Source organism: Epinephelus lanceolatus, chromosome 23, assembly GCF_041903045.1.
Source record: "Epinephelus lanceolatus isolate andai-2023 chromosome 23, ASM4190304v1, whole genome shotgun sequence".
NCBI lineage: Eukaryota > Metazoa > Chordata > Actinopteri > Perciformes > Serranidae > Epinephelus > Epinephelus lanceolatus.
The window spans coordinates 2,270,456-2,298,131 of record NC_135756.1 but is presented as its reverse complement, the minus strand read 5'-3'; the positions used below and the strand labels follow the sequence as shown (position 1 = coordinate 2,298,131).

Below are 27,676 nucleotides of genomic sequence, written 5' to 3'. Positions count from 1 at the left end.
ACTGAACGGAGCTGAGGTACTGACAAACCTAACCCAATTAACACCCCGTGTTTTGGCACTGATACCTTCTCCAGCGTCTTTAGTGACAATAGTGAAGGTAGCCGGTCTGTTCACCGTGCCGTGACTCAGCCCGGGGCCGTATGCTGTCACATGACCACTGTTGATGGCATCAACGTAGAACTGGAGTGGACTTCCTGTAATGGAGAGAAACGCAGGATGAACATTATAAACAGGTGCAGCCAGAGTTCAGGACAGATTCAGCCTGCAGTCAGACTGTTTGCAGATGATACTCTGATATTTGTCTCCAAACACTGAAGTCATCCTCGTTTCTCCGGCTGAGCCTGAAGAGAAAAAAGCAGGTGAATTAAAAACACGTCGTGACATCACCTGGGATGTGGCTTCCATCATATTTGATGTCCATCTCGTGCAGGCCTCGTTCAGTCGGGGAGTATTTCACAGTGACGGTGCCGTCCTTGTTGTCAGTGATGTGAGGAGCGGCGGTTCGACCAGACGGCATTCGTACTTCACCTGGAGGACAAATCACAGACTGGTTTATGCACAAACACACCCTGTAGTTTGTGTTATACACTGTCCTGCTGACACACACTCTTTACAGCACTCTACACTCTACATTAATCCGCCGCTGAAAATAGTCCCCAACAGAGTCACTGGTTCCTCCTGTTAGTTTGATAAAAAAAACTCCAGTCAGCATCTGTCTGAGGAAAGGACTGAACAAACTACAGATCTGTGTTATTAAGACCTTTAGCAGGAACCAGTACCTTCCTGTCAGACAGTGCTGAGGGACAAACATGTTGCTGGTGAGTTTAAACATGAGAAATAAATAACAACAACCAGACTGAACCTTTAAAATCACAAACAACTCAACGTTTAGTTACACTTGTACAACACGGCTGTGTCAGAGTAAACATGTACAAATTGTTTACAAGTAATTATGAACGAAGATGACGTCATGCACTCTTCCTCTCTGGAGCAAACCAGACAATCTTCATCAATGAAAATAATATGTCTATCTCACAGGTAAACAAACATAAATCTGTCGATCTGGCAGATGGACGTGTAAACAGACTCTTACCTGTGATCTCTCCTTTCTGCACAGTGAAGGGAATGACCAGACTGAAGGGGCGGAGCACCGGCTCCATGCCATCCACGGGGCTGATGGGATCATCAGTGGCCTAAACCAGAGCCAGAGGGAGGGTGTTAGTGTCACCATACTGGGAACTCTGGGATACAGTCCAGAGAGAGGAGGAGGAGGAGGAGGACGCACAGCAGGACGGCAGAGAGGCTGACTGGTCTGAAACCAGTTCGACTAAACACCATTTTTAACTGGGTCATGATGGAAATCAAACCTTAAATACTGTAAACAGTCCATCAGAAAACAGAACAAAATAAACCAAAAGAAAATAAAAATTATAAGCAATTCTCCTAAAAAACACAAAAGCAAACAACTAACAAAACAAAATAAAAATAATACCTTAAATACTATTAAATAAATTAAGTAAAATAAAAAAGAGACGCTAAGGTTAAATAAAAATGCAAAAAAGTTAAATAAAACAACATGAAACAAAACAAAATAAACCAAAATTAATAAAAGTCATAATAATGACACTAAAAAAATTTAAATGAAAAAAAAAGACGTTTTTTTTAAAACAAAATAAAAATTAAAAATACTAATAATGGAATAAACTAATAAAATCAAAATGAACTTAAAAATCAACAAAAATGAATTAAAGTTTTAAAGAAAAAGCAGTTTGAAAATGTTGCTCCTTTTTTTTTACTCTACAGAGTCTTAACTTAAATAACAGCCACTAGTTTACATCAGATAATGAAGAACTAGTAAACTTCATGCAGCTGATGCACTGACACAGAGAAGACAGGCCCCGCCCCCTCAGCAGCTGGCATCAGACGATCATGCAGAGTGAACATGCAGCTTCATGCTGAGCCTGATAATGAATCTATCAGTGAATCTGGGTTGTTATTGATCAGCTGCAGACTGAAGAGGACAGTGTGTGTCAATGGACAGCAGGTGTGAGTGTATATATTTATATCTACAGTATATGTATATGTAATAACTCTGTGTTGTACCCATGGAGGGGAGAAGCCCACGTAGGGCGAGTAGGGCTGCTGTAACTGAAGCTTGTCACATGGCTCCTCTATTATTGGGACGGTATCACTCGCCTGACGGGGAACAAGGTACAACCTTTAGGGAACACACACACACACACACACAAACACACACAAACACACACTCCATGCACAAACACAAGTGTCTCCATGAGAATATTAGGACGGTGACGGTGCAGTGGTTCCTGGACTTTTCTAGATGATCCAGATCTGGATTCTGGATTCTATCTCGAGTGTGAACGACTCTCAGACGTCTGAAATTGTTCCGATAAAAAGCTCAAGAACCACTGACCTTCACAACAAACCACACCTGTGTCTCAGGTGTTCAGTGATGTCACTCACCACCACGTGGAAGGGGCTGTTGGGAATGTTTTCCCCTCCAAAGCGGATGGTGATGACGTACTTCCCGGGCTCCGGAGCCGTGTAATAAATATCAAACGTCCCGTCGGCGTTCTCCACCACGTCCACGTCCAGCTCCGCTCCGTCAGGGGTCGACACCTTACAGGTCACTTTACCTTTCCCAGCAGCCTTTGCGTCCACGGTGATGACCGTTTCCTCTCCGATCTGGATGGTCGGGCCTATACCTGATCCTGACAAGATGGACGACCAATCAGGAGGCAAGTTACAGTGAATCATCTTTATTATGGATATGATCATCTGAGCTGAGCTGGTGCTTAAAGACACGTTTACTGCTGTATGTCAAACTAAACTAACAAAAGTAAATTAAAACAAATTCAAATAATTAAGAAAAGAAAACAACACAAAACAAAATAAAATACCAAAAACAACATCAAACAAATAAAAATTAAACATATGGAACAAAAAAAAAAAAATGGAGCAAAATTTTAAGAAATAAAAAATAAAATAACACAAAGAAAAACAACATAAAATATATAGAATAAAACAGAACAAATACAACAAACTAAAATAAAAAAAATCAAATAAAACAAAAAAATAAAACAAAGCAGATGAAATAAAATAAAGTAAAACAAAACAAGGAAAAGCAAATAAAATAATAATGATAATAAAAAATAAACTCAAAATAAAAAAATACAATAAAATAAAACAAACAAATAAAACATAATAAAATGAAAAAATAAAAACAATTCAAAAACATAAATTAAAACATAACAAGACAAAATAAAACAAAGCAAAACTAAATAAAAAAGAAAACAAAACAAATTAAAACAGAATAATAAATTAAAATTAAAAGTGCGTAAAGAAATAAAATAAAAAATAGGAATGATAGGATAAAATCATAAAATTAAAATGAACTAGAAAAACAAAAATAATAATTGAATAATTATAATAAACTAAATAAAAATAAAATCTTATAAAAGGAAGTTTTCATCATCTTGGTTTTGTTTATTTTGACCGACAATCTAATTGTTAATAGAAGATATTGTCCTGCAGTTATAAGCTCGAACACACACACATCATCACACACACACACACACACATTATCACACACATCATCACACACACACACATCATCACACACACTCTGTATCATCAGAGCAGCGCAGTGTAAACTCGACTCACCCAGTCCGTGTCCTCCGATCGATACTGTAGGAAACAACAACAGAGTCAGTGATGCTGTGACAGGTGCTGAAATCTGATTGGCTGCTGGAATGAGAGGTGGGCGGAGTCTGACCTGTGACCAGACACTTGCTGGCGTCTCCGGTGGGCAGGGCGTGGATGCGATAGGGTGAGTACGGGATCTCGTCTCCTCCGTATTTGATGGTGATGGTGTAACGTCCCGTCATGTCCGGTACGTAGGACACCGTGTACGTCCCGTCTCTGTTGTCCCGGATGTTCGCCTTCTTGGGTTTTCCCTCCGGATCCTGGACACACACGGGGACAAGGTCAGGAAGTATATTTGAAGGGCACAGGAAACATCTTTCTGCGAGGTGAAGTACTGTGAAGTACATCAGTGGTCTCTAACTGAACCGTGTGAATCATTGTCTGATTCATCCTGATTTCTCTCTGAATAATCTGATATCAGTTCTTAAAATCCAGACGTAAACCTTTGTGTCTGTGTCACAGTGAACGCTGGCGTTTGAAACTGTAACCTGTTAGACACTAGGACATTTTAACTGTGTGTAATGCAGAGAGGCTCTCTGACTGCTGATGTTTGAGACCAGTGGTGTTCACAGGACATTTCAAGTTCTTCATGTGTTTAACATCAGCACACAGGATCTAACTCTAATCACCGCAGCAGAGGAAGAGGAGGAGGAGGAGGAGGAGGAGGATGTTTATGAATCACTCTGGTTAGTGGAGGACTGAAAACCACATCTGTCTGTTAGCTGGTTAAACAAACTGATGGAGGTCAGTTCACATGGAGACCACAGAGGGGAGGAGGAGGAGGGACATGGATCTGTTTGGTATTTATACCCTGATATTAAAGGTGCTTATGGTGTCTCTGTGTATAAAGAACTTCAGCTGACTGACTGAAGGGATCCTGCTCTACTGCTGCACAAGATGTTGTACACATGCTGCGTCTTTAGCCGCCTGGAGAACTTGAGGTCAGGTGTGGGTGCCACTCATGTGCCTTTTCTGTGCCAGCTCTCAAGAGCACGACGGCAGGTTCCTCACTGGTCTCTGAACGCATTCAGACCCAACACGATTTCGCCAGGGTTTGAGTGACGCAAAAATAAACTACAATGTCGGGCAGGAGAGTACAACCCGGTGACTCGTCAGAATTTGGTTGTATGACTCCGCCCACCAGTCCACCCTGTGGTTGTATGACTCCGCCCACCAGTCCACCCTGTGGTTGTATGACTCCGCCCACCAGTCCAGTGTCTCTGACAGTCTCCATCCATGTCAGTGAAAACATGGATGCTTCACACACAGAAGATCTATACAATCAGCACAGTTTCAAGATTAGAGTCACCAATTCAGTATCTGACCAAATGTCTCCCCTTCTGTTCCTGAGATATGACGTTAAAACATGATGATGTCACAGTCAAGCTGACCTTTGACCTTTTGACCTTCATTATTTTATCTTGTTAGACATTTGTGTCAAGTTTAGTGAATGAATTCTTCAGTTATGGCCAAAAAAATGTTTTGTGAGGTCAAAATCCCTAAAGGTGTTCTTGAGATTTCACATTCATGAGAACGAGGCAAATGCAAGGTCACACTGACCCTCAACCACAAAATTCTAATCAGTTTATTCTTCAGTCCACGTTTGTGCCAAATTCAAAGAAATTCCTTTGGGGTGTTCTTGAGATATCGTATGGACGGACGACCTGAAAACATAACGCCTCTGGCTATGGCTCTCTCCAGCGTGGAGGTATAAAAAGAAAAAGCTGACGGAGTTCTGAAGACTTTAATGACACTGACTTGAACAAAAACATCATTCTGTGTTTTATTTGATTTTCAAGGACTTTTTCAGCACTTTATAAAAAGGGGCTCTTTTCAGGGAACTCCAGTACATGATTTTTTTTACTCAAACATGAAGCACCTCAGGCACCTCGTGCGAACCCTGTTTACTACAAACCAAGTTAGCACGAATATTAGCGTTAGCTGCCTTAGTTAGCACGTTAGAACAGCTGGCTGACCAGCGACTGTTTTCACACAGGCAAATATTAGCTTTCATCTGGTCTGAACACATCTGGATGATTTCCTCTTGAACTGATTAAAAGGGAGATTTAAAGTGAACGAGGAGACGAGGAGTCAGGGAGGAGGGGAGGAGGGGAGACATGAGGTGATGGAGGGGGGGAGGTGACGGAGGAGAGAGTGCAGGCCTTACACAGCCTCTCTTATGAATACTGAAGGGGATGGTTTTCTTTACTATATGTGTCTCCCACACCCTCCTGCCCCAGTCCTCCACAAACACTGAGGCCTCGCGCCTGCACCCATCAGGACCCTGCAGCAGCAGCAGCAGCAGCAGCAGCAGCAGCAGCAGCAGCGACAAGCCCCCGCCGGGGGAAACAGGAAGTGACATGGAGAGGTTGAATCAGGGGTTAAAAGAGTCAGTAAGACAACAACAGTTCAGACAGGAGCAGATGAAGACCAGGGTCCAGGAGGAAGATACATCTCTATGATCTGTATCTGATTACACATCTAGTCTGACCTGATGGATCTGAAGCCTGAAGTGATGATGATGATGATGATGATGATGATGTTCAGCCCCGTTACTCTGATTCAGCACAAAGCTTTATCGACAATCAGGAAAAATCAAAATGTTTTCCTGAAGCCCCGACATAAAAAGTTGTTTGGAAAAACCTCATTTGAACTCTGTTTTTAGCCTCATTGTAGCCTGTAGCTCTGACTGCCTCTCTGTCTATGTCGGGGCTTCAGGACACTTGGATCACTACGGACGAGCAGTATGGAGATATTTTATGGTTTCAATGATGTGTTTTTGGACGTTTGAATCTGGGGCGCCGTCAGCCTCCATTAGGTGGAGTTGTGTTGCTACCTCCTCTCCCCTTGGATCTCTGCAAGTGATGTGAGGACTCTAAAACTTCACCTGAGCCTCCCTCGGCATATGGCTGAGTAGATAATGGCTGAATTTACATTTTTGGGTGCACTATCCCTTTAATAGGGCTGGGTGATGTAGTGACTACTTGTGGGACTGGCTGGCTACACACTGAGGCTAACCAGAGACATGCGAGCTTCAAACATGCTGCTACCAGCCTACAAATGTATCTCACTAAACTGGATGGTTTGTTATCAGCAAACTACAAGAGGTATAATTTAAGCCCCTGGTTACAGATTTGTTATTTGGCTTATTTACAAAATCAGAATTCATATTTGATCTTTGAATTTGAGTTGGCTCATCTCGTAACTACAGCTTTCAAGATGCAGATGAATGAAGACATCACAGACATGATACAGGCCGAGTCCTGAGCTGCTTCAGTCAGAATCAGGACTCTGTGACTCACCAGGATCTGAACAGTGAGCAGTCCCTCGCCGGCGTCTCTGGCATCGATGGTGAACTCCACAGGCAGACTGGCCGGAACTCCGGATGCATTCAGACCTGGACCGCTGGCTCGGACCTTACTGGCGTCGTGAGCTGGTAACGTCTTGATCTTAAACGGACTGAGAGGAGACAGTTTGGAAGGTGAGACCTGAACCACGACGATGGAGACTCCTTTAGATAATTGTCTGTTGGGTACTGACCTGCGAGGGACCTCCTGGTCGGCGTACTTCACACACACCGTGTACGGGCCGTCGTTGGCAGGAGTGTAGTTGACTGTGTGAGTACCGTCACCGTTGTCGGTGATGCTGATCGGCTCGGCCACACCTGAAGAGCAAAGTTTCACAGTTTTGGACTTTTAAGAACTTTGCACACAAGGTCCAGATTTTATGTTAACTTAAACTGACCGCAAACCTTTTGTCCTTTGTTAAAGTTTTCAAAGCCGGTTCAATTTTCTGCATTTTTTCAAATCTGTCAAAGTTTGACCAAGAAGTAGCGAAGATAAGTGCCACAACCTGCAGGTCACAAACATTAGCGACGAGAGAGGATCCCAGGACACAAGTCATCAGAGAGGGCAGGTATCAGTCTCAACCGCATTTGAGGACGTTGAGATAATGTGTCGCCTTTGTGCAGGTTTTTTTGTTTCATAAAGATGCATTAATTCTTTATGATTAGACGGTTCTAGATTAGCGAAGGTAGACCACCTTCACAAGATACAGCTGCAGCAAATTGTGCATGTTTGTGACTTGGCTGACCCTGAATTAGGGGCGGACGTAAGTGGTAAAACACATCCGGACCCATTTTGGAATAAGTAACCAAATATTCCAGTGACCTCTGAGGGCTGCAGACTGAGCTGCCAGTGTGAAAGCAGCCGTGATAGATCAAACCCTGAAGACACTCACAGGTCTAAGAGAACAGATCAGGGTCGTCTCACCTGTGGGTCCATACAGCTGGACCTCCAGCGGGGCCACACCAGCCTTACTGCTGTCCACAGTGAACGTCTGAGGGACATGTGCTCGCACTCCACTTCCCAGTCCGGGACCTGAGCACTTCACCTTACTGGGATCCACCAGCTCTCGCACTGGGACCCGAAATGGACTCCCTGAAAAATAAACAGGAGGCTGGACATTAGTCACGGCTGAACCTGAACTATGTGACGAATCTATAAAGTCTGGACGGGTTGGATACATCACCTGGGATAGGAAGGCCTCCAAAGGTGATGTTGACATCATACTCTCCAGGAGTGAAGGGGATGTACTCCACACTGCAGCTGCCATCTTTGTTGTCCTTACACGACATCTTGGCCTCAGATGGACCCTCGATGGCCAGGCCGAGACCTCCGGTGCCAGCACCTCTGAGGGAGTGACCGGGGAGAGCAGGTATAACAAGGAGGTCAGAGACATTAGAGATAAATCAGTCTGAAACATTCAGATTTGTTTGATTGGTTAAGAAAGACTCACCTGGTCTCGACAGTGAAGCGGTTCGGTTTGTTCACCAGTCCCTCCTCCAGACCTGGACCGTAGGCTCGGACTCGACTGGGATCACAGCCCTCCGTCACCGACACCCTGAAGGGACTCTTAGGTACCGAGACGTCATCAAACAAAACCTCAATCAGATGCAAACCTGCAGACGAACACACCAGTTTAATGTGGAATATTCAGCACATGACCGTTTACCTGACAAACACACACACGGGGTCAGATAAACAGAGATCTGTTTTTAGGATGACTCAGGGGCCCACCTCTCAGATCGTACAATTGGACGATGGGAACAAAGATGACTAAAAAAGAGATGGCGTGGAGCGAATTTCCGCTTTGAGTTGAAGGTTTTTCAACTCGAGGAGCTCAGAGACTCCTTAAATGTCTCGTTTGATGCTCTATTCATGAAGGGAGGCCTAACTAAACACACACACACTCACACACACTACAACACCTAATTTTAAATCTGAACAGTTTCTCCCACTGACACTGGGAGTCACCGAACGTAACCCCAGTTCTGAGCTGATGGTGGAGCTATAGAGGAACTCTGAATATTAGTCTGATATTTTAAACCAACAACTGTCAGCTACAAACCTATAAGTACACGTCTGTGTGTTTAAGAGAGACAAGAGATGAAAATCCCAGTCTGACTGAAGCCTCCACAGGGAAGAGTATTTCTGTCCCACAATGCACCGGGCTCCAACATGTCACACATTACTATCAGTGGAAAACCATCTGCTGCCAGCAGAGACTGCAGCTATTAATACCAGCCGCCCGTCCCTCCACCCTCACACTCTGCTTCACCTCAGTTAGAGACCTCACTGCTTCGTTAATCTCACCTCATGTACAGTTCTATACCGTCACACGTCTGTCGCTGTCACATTACTGTATTCTCCACTGTCAGGTCAGGACGGCTGTAGGAGCACAGAGCTGTCCATGTGACTTCTCATGTTAGCATCATTAAAACTAAAGGATCACTGATGGAAACAAACACTAACCTGGGCAGGAATGTGTCTGGGATTTAAACCAGGCTTTAAATTTAAATTCCAACATGTTTTCGTTTTGATTCTGACGGTGCAGCTCCGTGTTGTTTACATGTGCAGTCTGTAACAAACAGCATCAGGAGCTGGAGTCATGTGACCACATTAAGAGTCGTAAACATGATGAAATATTCTGAGAGTTTCATTGTTGAAGCCACAGATGCTTCGCTCGCCTCCTTCTCTTTACTGTGGCCGAGGGACAAACAGAAGCTTTATGAAACCACAAACCACTTTCAATTCAATGTTATAATGTTGTTGTGGAAAAACAACCTCCATAAAACAGCAGCAGACCTCCTGCGGCCTGAGACTCTGTTCCTGATGATCAGCTCAGTTCACTGAAAACTGTTCAGCTCAAACACAACAACACACAGAAAAGTTTAGAGTCTCACCATCCTCGTACGGCGTGTACTCCACTCTGTAGGTCCCGTCTCCCTTGTCGGTGATGTAGGCGTCTGTGTTGGCGCCTGATGGGTTGGAGATGCAGGCTTTGATTCGGCTGCCGCCGCTCTTGTAGTGCGCCCGGGCGTCCACGATGAAATGTGTGGTCACTTCTCTCAGGACGCCTGCAGAGACGAAACAAACACACAAACAGAATATTAATGCTCTAATTTCTTTCTGTTGTCTCTTTGATTTGTTCTATGTGTTGATGTTCAATTATATAAACCACCTTGTTACTGGTTAGAAAACATCTTCCAGTCCTCACCTCTGGGTTCCACTCCTGGTCCGTGCACCTTCACCCCGCTGGTGTCGACAGCTGGGTCCACCTGTAGTCGGGTGGGGAACTTGGGCACTGTGTGTCCTCCATACTTGATGGTGATGGTGTACATGCCGTGGAACTTTGGGATGTAGGTGATGGAGTAGGTTCCGTCACTGTTGTTTTGGATGTGAACTTCAGCTTTGGCTCCAGAGTCTGAGATGATCTCGATGGTGAGCTCGGCCTCTCCGGCTTTAGAGCAGTCCACCGTGAAGGATCCATCCTCGTTGACTTTCCCTCGCTCCAGGCCGGGCCCACTGGCCGTCACCTTGCTAGGGTCAAACACCGACTGGACCACAGCCTTGAAGGGGGACCCAGGGATGTGCTGGTCTGCAAACAGGATGTTGATGGCGTACTCGCCGGGCTCGGTGGGCAGGTAGGACACGGAGCAGGATCCGTCACCATTGTCCTGGCATTCGATCTTGGCCTCACAGGGTCCCTCCACCGTCAGGCCCAGACCACCAGTACCGGCTCCCTTTGTGTCAATGGCAAAGGGGGCTGGTTTACCCACAACACCACCCTGAAGACCTGGACCATAGGCTCGGACCTGGACGGTAAAAAGGCAAGAGAGGTGAGACACAAGGACACGTTGAAGGAGTTCACATACAATCTCAGAAGCTAAACCAGATGCAGCATGGAGTGATTATTGACATCATAGACCCAGTGACTCTTGTTAATAACCAAAAAGGGTTAAACCGAGCAATAGAAGTTTACTGAGAGCAGGAAAGGTTTAGCTGAACCAAAAAAGGTGTCATAAGACCTAGAAAGGTTTACTGGGACCAAGAAAGATCTACTGGGACCAGGAAAGGTTTAGTTGGATCAAGAAAGGTATACTGGGACCAAGAAAGGTTTAGTTGGATCAAGAAAGGTTTACTAAGACCAAGAAAGATTTAGTTGGATCAAGAAAGGTATACTGGGACCAGGAAAGGTTTAGTTGGATCAAGAAAGGTATACTGGGACCAAGAAAGGTTTAGTTGGATCAAGAAAGGTATACTGGGACCAAGAAAGGTTTAGTTGGATCAAGAAAGGTATACTGGGACCAAGAAAGGTTTAGTTGGATCAAGAAAGGTATACTGGGACCAAGAAAGGTTTAGTTGGATCAAGAAAGGTTTACTAAGACCAAGAAAGATTTAGTTGGATCAAGAAAGGTATACTGGGACCAGGAAAGGTTTAGTTGGATCAAGAAAGGTATACTGGGACCAAGAAAGGTTTAGTTGGATCAAGAAAGGTATACTGGGACCAAGAAAGGTTTAGTTGGATCAAGAAAGGTTTACTAAGACCAAGAAAGATTTAGTTGGATCAAGAAAGGTATACTGGGACCAGGAAAGGTTTAGTTGGATCAAGAAAGGTATACTGGGACCAAGAAAGGTTTAGTTGGATCAAGAAAGGTATACTGGGACCAAGAAAGGTTTAGTTGGACCAAGAAAGGTATACTGGGACCAAGAAAGGTTTAGTTGGATCAAGAAAGGTTTACTAAGACCAAGAAAGATTTAGTTGGATCAAGAAAGGTATACTGGGACCAGGAAAGGTTTAGTTGGATCAAGAAAGGTATACTGGGACCAAGAAAGGTTTAGTTGGATCAAGAAAGGTATACTGGGACCAAGAAAGGTTTAGTTGGATCAAGAAAGGTATACTGGGACCAAGAAAGGTTTAGTTGGATCAAGAAAGGTTTACTAAGACCAAGAAAGATTTAGTTGGATCAAGAAAGGTATACTGGGACCAGGAAAGGTTTAGTTGGATCAAGAAAGGTATACTGGGACCAAGAAAGGTTTAGTTGGATCAAGAAAGGTATACTGGGACCAAGAAAGGTTTAGTTGGATCAAGAAAGGTTTACTAAGACCAATAAAGATTTAGTTGGATCAAGAAAGGTATACTGGGACCAAGAAAGGTTTAGTTGGATCAAGAAAGGTATACTGGGACCAGGAAAGGTTTAGTTGTAACTTCAAAGGTTTACTAAGACCAAGAAAGATTTAGTTGGATCAAGAAAGGTATACTCTGACCGAGAAAGATTTTAATGAGTTTGTTGGAGGTTTTAAGGATAAAGCTGCTCAGTTTAAGTATAATTCTAAAGGCCTTTACTTAAGTGAAACTTATGAAACATACTTAATTCTGAGTGAATCTTAAAAGATGGTCTTTAACTGACCTTTGAAGGGTCAGGTGGCATGACGCCCTCCACAGTGAACGGACTTCCTGGTACAGGGTTTCCGTCGTAGTTGATGTCCACTCTGTACTGTCCCTCCTCGGGGGGAATGTACTTCACTGTGTGCACCTCATTGGCTGTGCCTGTCTCCAGCTTGCAGGGGATTGGTCGACGGGACGGGGAGGTGATCTTGACGTCAAGTTTGCCCTGACCTCCTGCATCTCGAGTAGAGACGGTGAACTCCTCGTCCTTCCCGACATCCACCTCTTCGATTGCAAACACAGATAAATGATATTCAGTTAGAGCTTAGTGATGTTTTCAGCACCAACAGGTTTTTGTAGGATTTTTGTCAGAATATTACGGAAGCTCTGACAGGCAAGTGAGGAAGCTCCTTATTTTTTTTCTATCTATAAAACAGGTTGTTTGTTGTAATACTCATTATGGCCACAAGGGCTGAAGTAGGAGGGACTATAACCCCTCATCTAAATACATACAGAAGCAGTATATACAGGTACAGATTGATAAATAGACATTTCTAGCCAAAAGACATAACAGTAATGTTATAATAACTTGCTAACACATAACACACACATGACCGTGGTGCACTTCAGCCTCTAGTGGCTGATATGAGTATTACAACAACAAACACTTTGAAAAATGATCCCAGCAAAACTATTTTTTTCCTGGCAAAAGTTTTTTCAAACCCTTTCTACAAATGTTTCGTTTAGGGATCTGAGAAAAATCATCCTGCAAAACCTTTTTTCCACCTGTTCTTGACTCATGAACATTGAGAGAACATTACTCCGGTTTTAAAGGCCCTTTATTAGCTTCCTGTGTCTGTTATAGTCAATTTTAATTTTTTTCTTTTAGTTTTTAAATCCTGACAGTTTATCGCATATGTTGGTCTGATACATTCCCTCTACATCCTTAAGACCCCCCACCTCTGGTCTATTAAACATCCCCCCCCCCCCGAGTAGAACTAAAAAGTGAAGGCTATTAAAAGAGCCATTATGGGCCAAAAAAATAAAATAAAAATCTGTCTGGAGCCGCAAAACATATTTGAACAAAGGTAACAGCATTTAGTCTAAATTAGCTCATTAACAGAACGAATAGGTCTAAATGAGCATACATTAAGATGATTTACAACAAGGTGTTGTATAATTGTTTATAATTATTTAGTACTTTAACTTTGCAACATTGGTGCTGAAAGCAAATGAATCTGTCCACATGCTATTAAATCCTCTATTTTCCTCCAAGGCGTTTCTGTTTTTGGATTTAGAATCCCTAACTAGCCTTGCTGGAGAGACTCCAGGCAGCCACCGTGACTGAACTTCAGCAGAATTCTTACAGAAAGGTCATTGTAGACGTATGACGCACATTTCAGTGGATGAAACATTAAAACTTTTTTAAATTCAATGTATAGGCTGCACATATATTACAGCTGTAGTATGCAATTATCACTTTGGGCCTACAACAATGACAAAGCGACAGGGAGCCACTGGAGAGGGTCTGAAGAGCAACAGGTTGCCAGTTAAAGGGATAGTGCACCCAAAAATGTAAATTCAGCCATTATCTACTCACCCATATGCCGAGGGAGGCTCAGGTGAAGTTTTAGAGTCCTCACATCACTTGCAGAGATCCAAGGGGAGAGGAGGTAGCAACACAACTCCACCTAATGGAGGCTGACGGCGCCCCAGATTCAAACGTCCAAAAACACATCATTGAAACCACAAAATATCTCCATACTGCTCGTCCGTAGCGAAAGCATGTGAACACACATGAAGCACGCAGTCAGAGCTACAGGCTACAATGAGGCTAAAAACAGAGTTCAAATGAGGTTTTCCCAAACAACTTTTTATGTCGGGGCTTCAGGACACTTGGATCACTACGGACGAGCAGTATGGAGATATTTTGTGGTTTCAATGATGTGTTTTTGGACGTTTGAATCTGGGGCGCCGTCAGCCTCCATTAGGTGGAGTTGTGTTGCTACCTCCTCTTCCCTTGGATCTCTGCAAGTGATGTGAGGACTCTAAAACTTCACCTGAGCCTCCCTCTGCATATGGGTGAGTAGATAATGGCTGAATTTACATTTTTGGGTGCACTATCCCTTTAAGGAGACAGATAAATTTTTCGGACCAGCTTCCAGTGTTGAGATGTGTGGCACCGCTGGTAACACTGGTAAGAGAACCAGGACAGTAGAGGACAGTACAATATTCTGGACCTCAAATGGCGTTTTTATCAAGGAAATATTAATGTTCCCATTTTTATGACTCATTGAGTCTAAAGTTCAAACATACATGAGTGGTTTTTATAGGCTACAGTGAGAGGTGAGTTATATCTGTTGTTCTGGTCTGTTGTTTCTTGTGATGCCTAAATCTGTCCTATGAGAGGTGCGAGATGGAAGACTGGAGCAAATGAAATATAGAAATACATTTATCCTTCAGTAATTTTCATTCAGTCATCACCCAAAAAACTAATTTGTGCTCCGTGTGAAAGTGTCATTAAAAAAACTCTGTGGGGAAACTTTGGCTGCATCAAATCAAAACTAAAATAATTCAGGTTCAATCAGGAACCTTCGCTGCATCTCTTCATGACTTCTCTTCTGTCACTATCAAATTAAACTCTCTACGTAATTAAAGACACAAAATACCACATGTATGATGTCACTGACAGTGACATGTTTAACTTGTGACCTTCAACACAGAATCAATCACAAGATGTCGTCACTCTGAACTGAACCTGAACTCCACTTCCTGTATGATGAATGTTTCTCATTTCCTGAGTGCAGACTCAGACATACTCACTGTTGTTCAAACCCTGAACTTTGACCTTGTTGAGGTCCAGCGGGGGGGCCACGCTGATGTTGAAGGGACTTTTAGGGATGGGGTCTCCTCCGTGACACACGGTGATGGACATGCTCCCCTGAGAGAGACACAGAGTTAACTCAGGTTCAGCTCACTCCTCATACGTGACATAAATCAGGGTGCTGTGTCACCTGCTGGACGGCGGTGTAGCGGACGGTGTAGGAGTAGTCGTGGTTGTCGATGATCTCGAAGTCTCTGACGGCTTCGCCTTTAGCTGCTGCGGTGAAATGAACCTCAGGCTGGGCTTTACCGGCTCCCTTTGTGTAAATGGTGAAGTGAGTCGGTTTCCCCACCTCGACTCCTGCACGCAGAAATGAAATATATAAATACAAATCATCTGCATATGGCTGTCAGTAAAGGATCTGAATACTCCAGCTGGAAATAATCAACTGACTCAAAGCACAAATTCCTACATTAGTACCCTCAGAATAAGTGTTTCCAGAGGACATGTCAAAACGTTTATGAACCAAAATAAAGAGCACAAACTAAATAATTCACAAACACCGGTTACATCATTTCTGTGGTTTGTTTGAGTCATTTGAATCATTAATGAAGTAACTCCAGAGCACAAAGTGATGAACGACACTGCTGCAAATAATGAAGTGTTTGGAGAGCAGAGGTGACTCGCTCTCTGCAGGACAGAAACGTGATGACATGATCCTGCAGAGCTGCACCTGAGGTCAGCTCACCTGTCTTGTGGAGTCCAGGTCCTTCTGCTCGGACTTTAGCTGCATCATGGGAAGGATCCACCTTTATTCTGAAGGGGCTGATGGGTATTTCCTGTTGCAACATTAAAGGTGAGAGGTGTGTTTATCGTTTGAACAGGAAACGTGAGAAGAAGCAGACTTCCTGTCTCTGCTCTCACCTGATCGGCGAACAGCACCATGATGGTGTACTGACCGGCACCTGGAGGCATGTACTTCACTGTGAACGTGTCGTTGTCGTTCTTGATGATGTCAAAGTCGATGTCAGCCTCTGCAGGACCGACCACACCTGGGGCACACTTGATCCCGATGCTAACGTCACCTGCAGGTAACAACAGTCAGAATTAACTCTATTCATATCAGAAGAAACAACAACATTAAAGTAACGTGACATCAAGGAGTCAAGTGGGACCGCTGAAGAACATGGCCGCCTGGACTGAAGCTTCCAAATGGATAACCCATGGATGTATAAAGCAAACTGGATACAGTGCTGGGAGGCGGAGCTCCATTCATTCCTTTGAAAGTTGCTCATGCTGCTTCAAAATGTTATTGGATCAAATTCTGATAGTGTAATTAGTCAACCTAAGGAAGTTGTGATGCTCAAAAAAATTTACCCACTGATACATAGACGTCTCTTTCGCCCTGTAAAACCCGGTTCAGACCAAAGACTGACGAGACGAAACTGTTTGTTGCAGAGAAAAGTGTCAGCGGTCTGAGCTCAACTCAAGCCGGCTGATGGTGTCACCTGACACTCAGCTGGTCAAATGGGCGGCGGCTGGTTTTAAAGCATGACACCTGTTTCAGCAGCCAATCAGCTATCCAAGCTCACTATCACTATCCTCATTCAGATTTTAAGAAGCTACAAATTATATTTAGCCACAAAATAAGTCTGAAAAGCTGCAAATCAGATCAGAAGCACAGAGAGTTGTTGACTAGAGATGATACGCCATCTCATGGTGGTCACTTCCTGTCAACTGCCAGCTTTTTACAATGTCGCAGAACGGCGCATTGCACGTAGTCGTTTGTTTCAACTCATTTCGTCGCCAATCTTTGGTTTGAACTGGGTCTAAGTCTTTGGGTGAGTCTTTTTGGGCTGCAGGACATCATGTGATGGATGTTATTCCACTGTTTGGTCACAATAACAGGATAAAAGACATGAAACAGGAATAATGTTGGATTAGAGCTGTGTCCCACCCTGTCCAGCCTCGCTGCAGTCCACAGTGAAGTACGTTGGCTCATTGGCCTTCAGTCCCGTCTTCTCCACACCTGGACCGTAAACCTTCACGTTCTCTGGATGGCTGCCTTCTCCTATCGTTACCTGGATCACATCATACAAAGTTACAAAGAAAACAATTAAGAATACAGTTATAAACTCCAACAATCCTGTGTAATTGCTGTTTATGTACAGTTAATTTCATTATTTTGAAAATCTTTTTTCTCACTTATTTGTCCATTTTAATCTATTATTTTTAACGCTCCTCTGCCTTGTATTTGTCTTTTTGTTCCTATTATTCTTCTTCTGTGAAAATATTTGTTTTACATGTCTTTCTACGTCCATTGATGTACGATGTACCTCAGGGCTCTTTCCTCGGTCTACTTTAATTATGTTCCACGTAGCCAAATAAACCTCATAACGTTTCATTTCCACGCAGCTATGTGCATCTCTGAAATTGTGTCCTTTAAACAATAAAAAATAGCAGAGTTTTCAGCTGAATTTGGCTTTAAATTTTATGATGTGATAATTTAATGTCTTGTCTTGTTTTTCCTTTTAAGGTCCACGTAGAACAGATAAAAAATGTCTGATTAATTTGTGATTAATCGTGATTAGATATTTTAAGTGACTTATTTTTTACTGATCATACTAACTACAAATTTCTGGTTTGATCTGAATAAAAGGAAAATGGCTGCATCGATATTGTGGATGGGACACAGGAGAAGCTGGGGATAGAACCGCTGACCTTGTGATCGGTGGACGACCCGCTCCACCTCCTGACAGTGTGACTGTGTTGTTGCTTACCCTGAAGGGGCTGTTGGGAACGTTGACTTCGCCCCAGGTGACGATGATGGTGTGTTTGATAGGTTTTGTGGGAATGTAAACACAGAAGAAGGTGCTATCTCCGTTATCTGTGATCTGGATATCGATGGGGAAGCCCTCCGCGTCCTGACGGCACAAACACACAGCTCATTAATATCCAATCACCATGTCATCATTAAAGACGAAAGAGTGTTATTTCATTCTTAAACGTCACCTGAGCGTAGAGCTTCAGCTCTCCTCTGCCGGCTCCGTGGGTATCGATGGTGAAGTCAGCAGGTTTGTTGACGATGCAGCCGAGCGGCTCCAGACCTGGACCGTAACATTTCACCTGAGGAGAATTATCAACACGTCACGTTAAACAATCAAACGTCTGTGAAACAGTTTTAGGATCAGTCAGGTTCTGGTCTCACGTTTTCTGGGAAGACGTCGTTGGCAGCAGGAAGGATGTGAGCCATGAAGGGGCTGTCCTTAATGTCCTCGTCGTCACAGATCACGTGCACAGCGTAGTCACCTGGTTCAGTCGGCCAGTATCGAACGTCACATGACCCGTCACCTTTATCATCGCACTCGATCTTCGCCTGAGACGGACCCTCGATGGAGAAACCTGCAGACAGTCATCAAACATCACATTACACATCATATATACTGATGATAAACAATCTTTATTTAAATATATATGAATATCCAGCATGGAATACACAGATATAAAGTTTATAAAGTCACCAAAATCATTGTGATTCATCCTCTGAGTACCATGAACAATTATGGTAAATTTAAAGGCACTCTGACCACCAGTTGTTGAGATACCGTCTCTGTGGACCAAAGCTTCAGACCAGCAGCCGCCCTCTTTTAGCCCCTCCCCCAACCTCCTGTCAATAATTCTGAGCAGCAGGTGAGTGCTCTGATTCGTCCTTCATGTTGTTGTGACATACCAAGTGTTCCCACCTCCGTGCCGATGGCCTCCACCACAAAGTCAGCGCTCTTCCCCACCATACCCGTCTCTAGACCAGGACCCCAGGCCCTCACCTTCTGAGGCCCGGCCTCCTCACTCACCTGGACCTCAAATGGACTGAAAACGCACAAACACACATGACAATGTAGCTGGAAGACATTCTTTAAACAAACAAAGCATGTATAAATGTACAGCTGAAACTGTTTTAATTATTGTTTACCAAAATTAAATTATGTTGTGTATTAGTTAATTCTTTCTGCTGTTTTTCAAGCTAAAATTCACCAGTTCAGCTTCTGAAAGATTTTCTGCTTTTTGTTGTCTTATTTGCTGGACAAAGTAAAACATTTGAAGATATGATGGGCACTTTTTTTATAGTTTAATCAAAAAATTATCAAAAATAATCCATCCATCCATTTTCAGCCTTCTATCCAAAACCAGGTCTCGGGGGCATCAGGCTGAGCAAAGTATTCCAGATGCCCTCCACTCAGCGATGCTTTCCAGCTCCTCCTGGAGGATCCTGAGGTGTTCCCAGGCCAGATGAGATATGTAATCCCTCCAGTGTGTTCTGGGTGAATTTTTGTCTGTCTCTATGTGTCAGTCCTGTGATAGTTTGGTGACCTGTCCAGTAAGTTTCATATTGTTTGTAAGTAACTGTGTTCTGAGTAAAACCCCTGGAGTACCTCAGGGTTCTATCCTTGGTCCCCTATAATTCTGTAGTTCCATGAAACCATTAATATCAAAGTCAAAGACCTGGATTTGTTTCTGTCAGTTTTCTGTTTGGATAAACGTTATCAGCATAAAAACTGGAGAATAATAAGATCAGCTGACTGTCTCACCTGCGTGGGATGCTGTGTCCTCCCCAGGTGATGGTAACAATGTATTTTCCCATCATGATGGGGTAATAATTACACTCGAATATCCCGTTTTCCATCTCCAGAACCTTCACCGGCTCCTCCAAGCCCTCTGGATTCAAAATCGAATATTAGCATTGCTCATCATATACATTAAAGGTGCATTTCAAACTAAAGTAAAGATGTCTCATGGCTTCTTACTTGGTCCCTTCACAGTGACTTTGAGCTCTCCACTGCCGGCTCCTTTAGTGTAAACTTTGAAATCAGCCACTTCCTTCACCCTCAGACCCTTCGGCTGCAGACCTCGGCCCGACGCTCTGCAGGCGTTCGGGTTACAGGCTGTGAGGACCAATCAGACAAAGACGTGGGTCACTGGGGAGGCTGGGAGATGATTTTAAAATGGTAACAAAACTAACAAACATTCACACAAACACACATTTTGTTCTTCTACTTCCTGAGTAGTTCTACACTGAGCCCTGAAGCAGGACCCGTCCAGTCCACAATGACTCCGATTTTAATCCAGATTAGATGTTAGTCTGAAGGTGGAAGTTAGAAATACTCTAACTAATAATTCATACGTACAAAATACTCATCTGTGCTCTCTGATTATTAAATAATGAGCACAAAATACTACATCGAGGTCTTGAATTATTAATTTTATTACAAATAATAATTTGCGGTACATATTCCTAATTTGTGCTCTGCTTTTTGGCCCCTTGAACATCAGTGTTTTTTAGTGACCTTATTTTAGCGGCTGTATTTTATCAAGACATCCTTGCACTTGCAGAGAGGACACCAGGTATTTCAAGCAAAAACATGATCTTTTCCCAAGTGTAACCAAGTGTTTTTTGTGCCTAAACATAACTAATCAACCACAGCGTTATTGACACATATAGAAATCTAAAATTCAACATATTCAACATAATTTTTTTTAGTAAAGTTTATGAAGACAAAGCGAGCTAAAGTTATCCAACAGTTAGCTAGATCTGAGTTAATTTCATAGATTTGCACTGATTGATTTCCAGAGAAAATCTGGAGAAATAAATAACTGAACAGCTGCCTGAATAAAATCTTAAGAGAATAATGAATACATGAAGTTTTAGAGTCGGGGTTGTTGACTCCTGGCTATAGCCACACAAACGGTCTGCTCTCTGTGACAGACGATTAAAAACACCTGATAAATATTCGTAAATCAGAGTCAGTGTGGATTCATTTTTAACGAAGGCTCAGATTAAATTTAAACCTGTCTGGGAACGTCCACCTCCTCTCATTTAATCTGAGAGAATCCTGAACTAACCCTCAATGTAAAAATAACCAAACGTCACAAATCGTCACGAGTCTTCAACTAAATATAGTAAAACCAAGAATACACACACACACACACACACACACACACACACAGAGTTGATCTCTGTTAGTCAGCTGATCAGAGAAGCAGTTTGCTGAGGCTGAAAGGAAAAAGCAGCAGAGGTGAGGATGAAACAGAAACAGTGTTATTATCAGTCTGAAGGAGCCGCAGGTTCAACAGGTGGAAAACAAACATGTAGAAAAAAAACAACCTGCTGTTTTATCTGCAGGTAAAACACCAGAAACCAGAAACAGAAAGATATTTCACTAACAGTTTTTATGTCTGAACAGACGAGATGCAAAATTAAAAGGTTGGAAAAGCAGAGTTATTTATATGGTTATGATGAAGAGGAGAGGAAGAGGTGAAGCTGCTAATATTCATGATAATAATCGTGATGATGATGATGAAGGCCTGTGTGTGTAAAAAAATCAAATTCATGGCAGGGCCACAAATTAGAGTTATACTGTGTGTTTGAAAGTGTTATTTTTTCTGAAGTTTTCTCATCATTGTTATTCTCATTAGTAGTTATTATAATTACAGCGTTAACCGAAACATTTATGGTTTGCATATTTTTTACCAACAAAATAAAAATCTGGTTTGAAGAACAAAAGACTGTAAAGATGGGCGTCCAAACCAGCCAGAAGTTGGCTGATGTTTCCTCCAGATGTTGGTATGAAGTGACTCAACACACACACACACACACACACACAATCAAAAGCCTCTCTGGATGGTGTAAAAATCATGAATCTATATATCCTCAGATATCTGGAGGGTTCACAGAGGTGGAGTGAGACGTTTGGTTTAAAGACACTGCTCAAAAAAATGAAGTGGTCACAGTATGAATCTGCTTTTACGTCTGGAACCTCCCGTCTTCAACGGGCTTGAGACGCGCCCTCGTTGAGGACTTAGCTCAGATTCCAGAGTAACTCTCTTATCCTGAAGCCTCCTTCCGCCGAATCCCGTTTGATTCAGTGGTGGGAACCTCTTGCGACCGCATGCCTTTGCTGACGTTGACCCCAGCAGGATTCGAACCCCGAACCCCCGAATTTCCGCATGGACGATGAGTGCTCTAAGCACTACACTGGCGAGGCCACTTAATGGTCCCAGTATAACATCAGGAAACAGACTCCATGAGGGCCCCACGTCCTCTCGTGGGACCTGTGCTCACAGCCCAGCACCGTGCAGGGCGTACACGGTTAAAATGACGAGTACGAACTGATGTATAAATATCGTGTTATATTCTAAACACAGACTACACTGAATTGGTTTAGTTTGTAGCTACAGTTTACCGCTGTCGTCACAGGGAATGATAAATTATAAAGGACACACTTAGCTATGTAGCTTAGCATACAAATATCTTCTACTGTTAATCGGACGTATTTTATGAGTTGTTTTGTATTTTACGACAAAGCGATTCAGAGCTTCAGTCGCTCTCTTGAAAATGAAAAACAAGTGTAGGATAACATTTCTTTTAATCCAGAGAGGACTCAATCCACACGTCCACATTCACTCAGTTTCTGTAGAAGAAGAAGAAGCAAGTGCTGCACATGCTGTAAAGCTGGGAGAACCCTCTTCAGGAGGGTCGGAAGCAGGGATGGTTTTGAGTTGAGGTGGAAGGAAACCAGGCGAGCGCAGGCAGGCTCCAGTCACACCCCCACCCCCACCCGGCCTGTACTAACTTGGTCGCCTGGGTTTGGGCGGTGTTGGAGGGGGGGCTCTCCTTGTCTTGTCTGAGGGTGGGGTGCGTGCAGACTGAGGTAAAACCTGCACCGGAGACCCGAGAGGAGGGACGCTCTGTGAAACTGAAGGAGGGAACAACAGTGATGATACATGTGCAGACAGGCAGAGAGGGGACAGACACCTCCACACCTCCAGACCAGCAGGCGGACACGGGAACAAGTCAGGTTCTGCAAGTCTAACATTATCGAGTCAAAGTCTAACTTTACAAGTCACAAGCCAAGTCCCAATTCAAGTTTCAAGATTTCCAAGTTTTAAGCCTAGACAGATGAGTCCCGGGTCAAGTCCAGAGTCAGGAAGCAAGTTTCAAGTCATAACCAAGCCGCCTGAAACATGAAGCCAAAAGCTGCGGTTCCTCTGATGTCCACTAGAGGCTGTCTCCAAGAGCGAGTCAGTTCCCACAGACCTCCATGTTAGCATGTAAAAATAAACATGTTTACAGCCTGGTACAAAAACAGTTTTGGTCTGTAGAGATCATTTCAACATTCATGACGACTGTACAGGGCTGAATTTATACATTACACACCTGTTTACGTTTTATTAAGGCTTAACGTTTTGGTCACCTAAAAAAAGCCTTGTTCACTAAAAGAACCTCCAAAGTTTTTCCAATAAGTACATTTTGTTTTAATGATTTTAATCCTGTTTTTCCTCAGCAAAAATTAGCATTATCAGAGTTAACCATAGCTATAAATGCAACCTGCTAACCAAGCTAGCAGCTAGCATTAGCATTAGCTCCACCCTCTCGTCCAAATATGGTCATTTCTGGCTTCAAACGGCACAAAAGGCCAAATTCAAGGCTTCAAAACAGGAGTCTACAAACCACTGGGTGATGTCACAGTGGCTACATCTGTGTTTGTAAGACATCAGGTCCAGGTCCAGGTCAAAGTTGAACCAGTCACATCCTGGATAAAAATAGTACGACCCATGTTATGTCATCATAACCAAGTCCCATCACTCAAGCTCCCACATTAAAGATAGGCAAGACTCAAGTCAAGTCCATCCAAACATCCTCTTTCTGTCGCCGTCTGTCCAACAGTCCAACTCCCACTGAGTCCACACCTCCGCCAGCAGACCAGTGGAGCACCAAGGAGAAGGCCGAACACCACAGCCCAAAACCATGAGAGTGCACAGCTTCAGCCAACAAAACCCAGCAAGCACTGACTGTCCCATCAGACCTGGACCCAGACTGAGCTGAACAGATCTCATCCTGTTCTTTAATCCGTCAGTCTGGACATCAGATTTCAATGTAACACTCTGATTACAAACTCATGCATCAGATACACGTCAGATCCATGTTCATGTTACATGGAAATTAATTTACAACTTTAAACCTTTTTAAGAACAACATGTCGAAGCAGTCTGGACTGTGAGACACCTACCCTCTGAGATGTTGACAGTGAAAGGACTTCTGGGAATCTGCTGCCCTGCAAAGGTCACGTAGACGGTGTGAGGTCCCTCCAGGACAGGAACATAGGTGCAGCGGAAAATACTGTCGCCTTTGTTCTCCAACACAATCTCTACTGTATCCCTTCGACCGTTTGAATCCACAATGATGACGCCCACATCTCCAGCACCCGCCCCTGTAGGACAGACAGACGGACAACAAGTCTCTCAAACACTGAAGGTCACTAAATCAGTATCAGGCAGACTGAGTCATCGCTGAGGTCGAATATCTTCAGTAACATGTAAGTCTAAATGTTTTGATCAGATGAAAATACTGCAGAAACAAAGGTCTGTACATTTAACGAGAAAAATATCTCGTCTTTTGTTTGTACGATTTTCAACTTGTGTTTCATGCAGATGTAGTTTTAGAAGTTTACCTGCAGTGTAAATGTCAAAGTACGTCGGTTTGTTGGCCACGTTTCCTGTTGTCTGCAGCCCCGGCCCGCGGGCCTGAACTCTGGTTGGGTCGCCCATCGCCTTGGAGACGTTCACCATGAAGGGACTTCTGTCGATGTCCTGCCCAGCGAACAGCACCTTCACCTGGGAGGAACAGAGACACTCAGGCCAGTCAGGGAATCTGATACAGGTTCTCGTTCGTAAAGCAACTCTGAGGCTTCTGTTCTTGTACTGGCCGCGTACAGCCGCGGCTGGTCAGTCCTTCGGTGATTCTCTCGTAAGTCGGCCCGTTCTTCACCGTCCCCGTCATCTGACGGTTAATGGCCTCTTCGTTTGCGAGGACAAGGAGGGCGCGCAATTCCTTGTCTCCCCAGTTGCTCATCTTTACAGTGTCTGTCAGGTTTGTGTTTCCCTCTTGCTACTAGCTGCTCGCTAATTCCTGCTATCAGCTGTTTCCTGTTTATCCACCGCCAGTGGCTCGCACGTGCGGCGTCATCAACAGCTCCTCCCACAAGTCATCAACAGCTCCTCCCACAAGTCATCAACAGCCCCTCTTGTTGTGGAAGGCCGCCTTGTTCTTTTTAAACTAAAAGGGTTCCACCAATATGTCTACCCTACGAGGAGGAAAATTGGGCACCTCGGATCAACTGAAGAAGTTCCTGGTACTATTTGGGGGGCAGGAACTACTACAGGAACGTCCTCTCGCTCGGCCCTCTCAACCGCCGTGTCTCCACTGAGAGCGGAGTACGAGGAAGGTTCCTGTAAAGTTACGGGCTCTGGATGTGACGTAATCGTTGTGCGACCATTTACCGGGGCGACGTAGGGACGCCGTTAGCTATTAGCCCTTAGCGGTGTCTGTAATAACTCACTAAATGGTCCGTGAAAAAAAATATTTTTTGCAGCGGATGTCTTAGTTACAACATGATTGAGCTAACTGGAGTAGTTTCATGTCGTATCCGACAACGGGAGGCTTTTAACAGATGACGTCCTGATGTTAGCTTTGCTGCTGCTGTTAGCTGTCCCTGTCAGCTGCAGCCACTGATGCTTTCTAGACATCGTGATTTCCCAAAACTGAATAAATACCACACAGAGCAACACAAAACTGCTTTGCTAGCTCAATCATGTTGTAACTAAGATATCCGCTGGAAAAAATATTTTTTTCACGGACCATTTAGTGAGTTTTTTTACATGGCGGCGGAAGCTATATGAACGAGATAACCCTCGTCGGCTGAATTTTAAAAATGCCAGCTATTTTGTTGCTTTCTGTTGACGTCACATCCCTCCTTGAGTATATCCAATCAGCACCAAGTAATCCCCAAGCCCCAGCCAGGAGTTTCTCGGGGCCGTTCTGAGTACCTACTCCGAGGCAGGGACTTGTTTAGCCCCCGTAAAAGTTCCGGAACTCTGTCCTTCGGGGGTGGTTCCTGCGGTGGAGACACGCACCAACGGCCCCGGCCCCGTAAAATTACCCCGAAGTTCCTGCGGTGGAAACGGGCCTTTAGACTTGGCTTCTTCTTGTGGTTGTGCTGCTGCCTGATGCCTCCTACTGCTGCTGTTATCATACTTCTACTAACATTATACACAAAATACACATGGCTATTATTATTCAAATAATTTGGTGAGGCAGCACTTTTAAAGGATTTTGGGACATTTCATACATGTTGAACAAAGGTAACTTCGGAAATATGTTTAAATGAATATTTGTGGTTTATTCTCATAATATCAAACAGCACAGTTAACGTGTCTGTTGAGCCTCGATTAAGTACGATTCAGTTCAGTACGCATTGTTTCTGTCTCCACAGTGTAAAGTTGTGGATGGTCCCAACAGAAGCGTTCCTTAGCGTCCCCATGTTTGGTCCCCCCTCTGTTGGGGTACCTAGCACACAGATCTGGTACTAAAAGGTGGAGCTAGAAACCCTGCAGTCTGATTGGTCAGTAGAGGACGCTCACTCTGGTTTTATGTAACCTCTGTTCATACATCAGTAAACTACAACTATAAAATGAAAGAGAAAAAATAACTTCATTCACTGGGCCGACTGCCGGCAACTTTTAAGGTGGAACGTTAACTTGTAATGTTACTCAATGCATGAGTTGATGACGTGAATCCATCAGCACACCTTAAATTTCACTGTGACAACTTTGAGCATCACTTTAGTTTTTATATGACACAGACTTTTAGTAATGACTTTGTGTTTCTTACTTTATGAAGCCCCTCCACTTTGGGCAGGTAGACCACCGAGTAGCTTCTGTTCTTGTCGTTGTTTGGGATGACTCGGGCCTGAAGGACACAGAAACACATTCACATTCAGTCTGATTTAACTTTGTTGTGTTTGATTTAATATGAAGAATTAAGAGTGTGTGTTTTCACCTCCTCTGTGTGTCCCTCTGGATCCTCCACATAAACCAGGACTTCACCCAGTCCGGCCTCCACCGTCTCCACCAGGAACTCTGCTGGTTTCAGGACCACGTTCCCTCGAGGCTCCAGACCTGAGACACAGGAGACAGAGATCAGTCAGAAATCTGATGACTCCAGAGGACCAGACGTCTCAGACCGTGATGACAGCAGAAAGTTACTCAAGAGTTAAAGAGAGAGTTTAAATCCTGTTGGGACTAAACACAGTTACAGCTGCAGTCCGTTATAATTTCTGTTATCAATCAGTTTCTAATTGACTGACTTTATTTATTTTGTATTTAACCCATCTTTAACCAGGTGAGTCCAGTTGAGATCAACCATCTCTTTTCCAACAGAGACCTGGCCGAGACAGCAGCATACGAAAAGTTACAGCCGAACAACAACACAACAAAAAACATAAAAGATCCACAGTAACACACAGAAATATTACAACACCTATGGACCGTGACAAAAACTCT

General features: G+C 43.7%; 1 protein-coding gene across 5 annotated transcripts in view; it reads right to left on the bottom strand.

The window, feature by feature from the left end:
- LOC117249175 (filamin-C-like) overlaps nucleotides 1-27,676 on the bottom strand; it is a 68,932-nt gene that overhangs the window by 12,796 nt on the left and 28,460 nt on the right. For 2 of the 5 annotated variants that reach the window (XM_033614612.2, XM_033614619.2), the window contains exons 5-35: nucleotides 27,174-27,292; nucleotides 27,006-27,083; nucleotides 24,787-24,949; nucleotides 24,346-24,546; nucleotides 22,909-23,031; nucleotides 20,083-20,220; nucleotides 19,867-19,993; nucleotides 19,011-19,147; nucleotides 18,489-18,682; nucleotides 18,293-18,406; nucleotides 18,061-18,204; nucleotides 17,238-17,361; nucleotides 16,205-16,365; nucleotides 16,029-16,119; nucleotides 15,471-15,640; nucleotides 15,280-15,397; nucleotides 12,479-12,741; nucleotides 10,285-10,882; nucleotides 9,971-10,144; nucleotides 8,524-8,686; nucleotides 8,257-8,417; nucleotides 7,998-8,165; nucleotides 7,267-7,390; nucleotides 7,029-7,185; nucleotides 3,797-3,986; nucleotides 3,685-3,708; nucleotides 2,485-2,732; nucleotides 2,104-2,196; nucleotides 1,094-1,193; nucleotides 388-528; nucleotides 66-194 (exon numbers count right to left, since the gene is read on the bottom strand). In XM_033614612.2, coding sequence (XP_033470503.1) covers nucleotides 66-194; nucleotides 388-528; nucleotides 1,094-1,193; nucleotides 2,104-2,196; nucleotides 2,485-2,732; nucleotides 3,685-3,708; nucleotides 3,797-3,986; nucleotides 7,029-7,185; nucleotides 7,267-7,390; nucleotides 7,998-8,165; nucleotides 8,257-8,417; nucleotides 8,524-8,686; nucleotides 9,971-10,144; nucleotides 10,285-10,882; nucleotides 12,479-12,741; nucleotides 15,280-15,397; nucleotides 15,471-15,640; nucleotides 16,029-16,119; nucleotides 16,205-16,365; nucleotides 17,238-17,361; nucleotides 18,061-18,204; nucleotides 18,293-18,406; nucleotides 18,489-18,682; nucleotides 19,011-19,147; nucleotides 19,867-19,993; nucleotides 20,083-20,220; nucleotides 22,909-23,031; nucleotides 24,346-24,546; nucleotides 24,787-24,949; nucleotides 27,006-27,083; nucleotides 27,174-27,292 — 4,935 coding nt within the window. The remainder of the gene's footprint in view (nucleotides 1-65; nucleotides 195-387; nucleotides 529-1,093; nucleotides 1,194-2,103; nucleotides 2,197-2,484; nucleotides 2,733-3,684; nucleotides 3,709-3,796; nucleotides 3,987-7,028; nucleotides 7,186-7,266; nucleotides 7,391-7,997; nucleotides 8,166-8,256; nucleotides 8,418-8,523; nucleotides 8,687-9,970; nucleotides 10,145-10,284; nucleotides 10,883-12,478; nucleotides 12,742-15,279; nucleotides 15,398-15,470; nucleotides 15,641-16,028; nucleotides 16,120-16,204; nucleotides 16,366-17,237; nucleotides 17,362-18,060; nucleotides 18,205-18,292; nucleotides 18,407-18,488; nucleotides 18,683-19,010; nucleotides 19,148-19,866; nucleotides 19,994-20,082; nucleotides 20,221-22,908; nucleotides 23,032-24,345; nucleotides 24,547-24,786; nucleotides 24,950-27,005; nucleotides 27,084-27,173; nucleotides 27,293-27,676) is intronic. The other 3 variants (XM_033614614.2, XM_033614613.2, XM_033614616.2) reach the window with 3 other exon arrangements.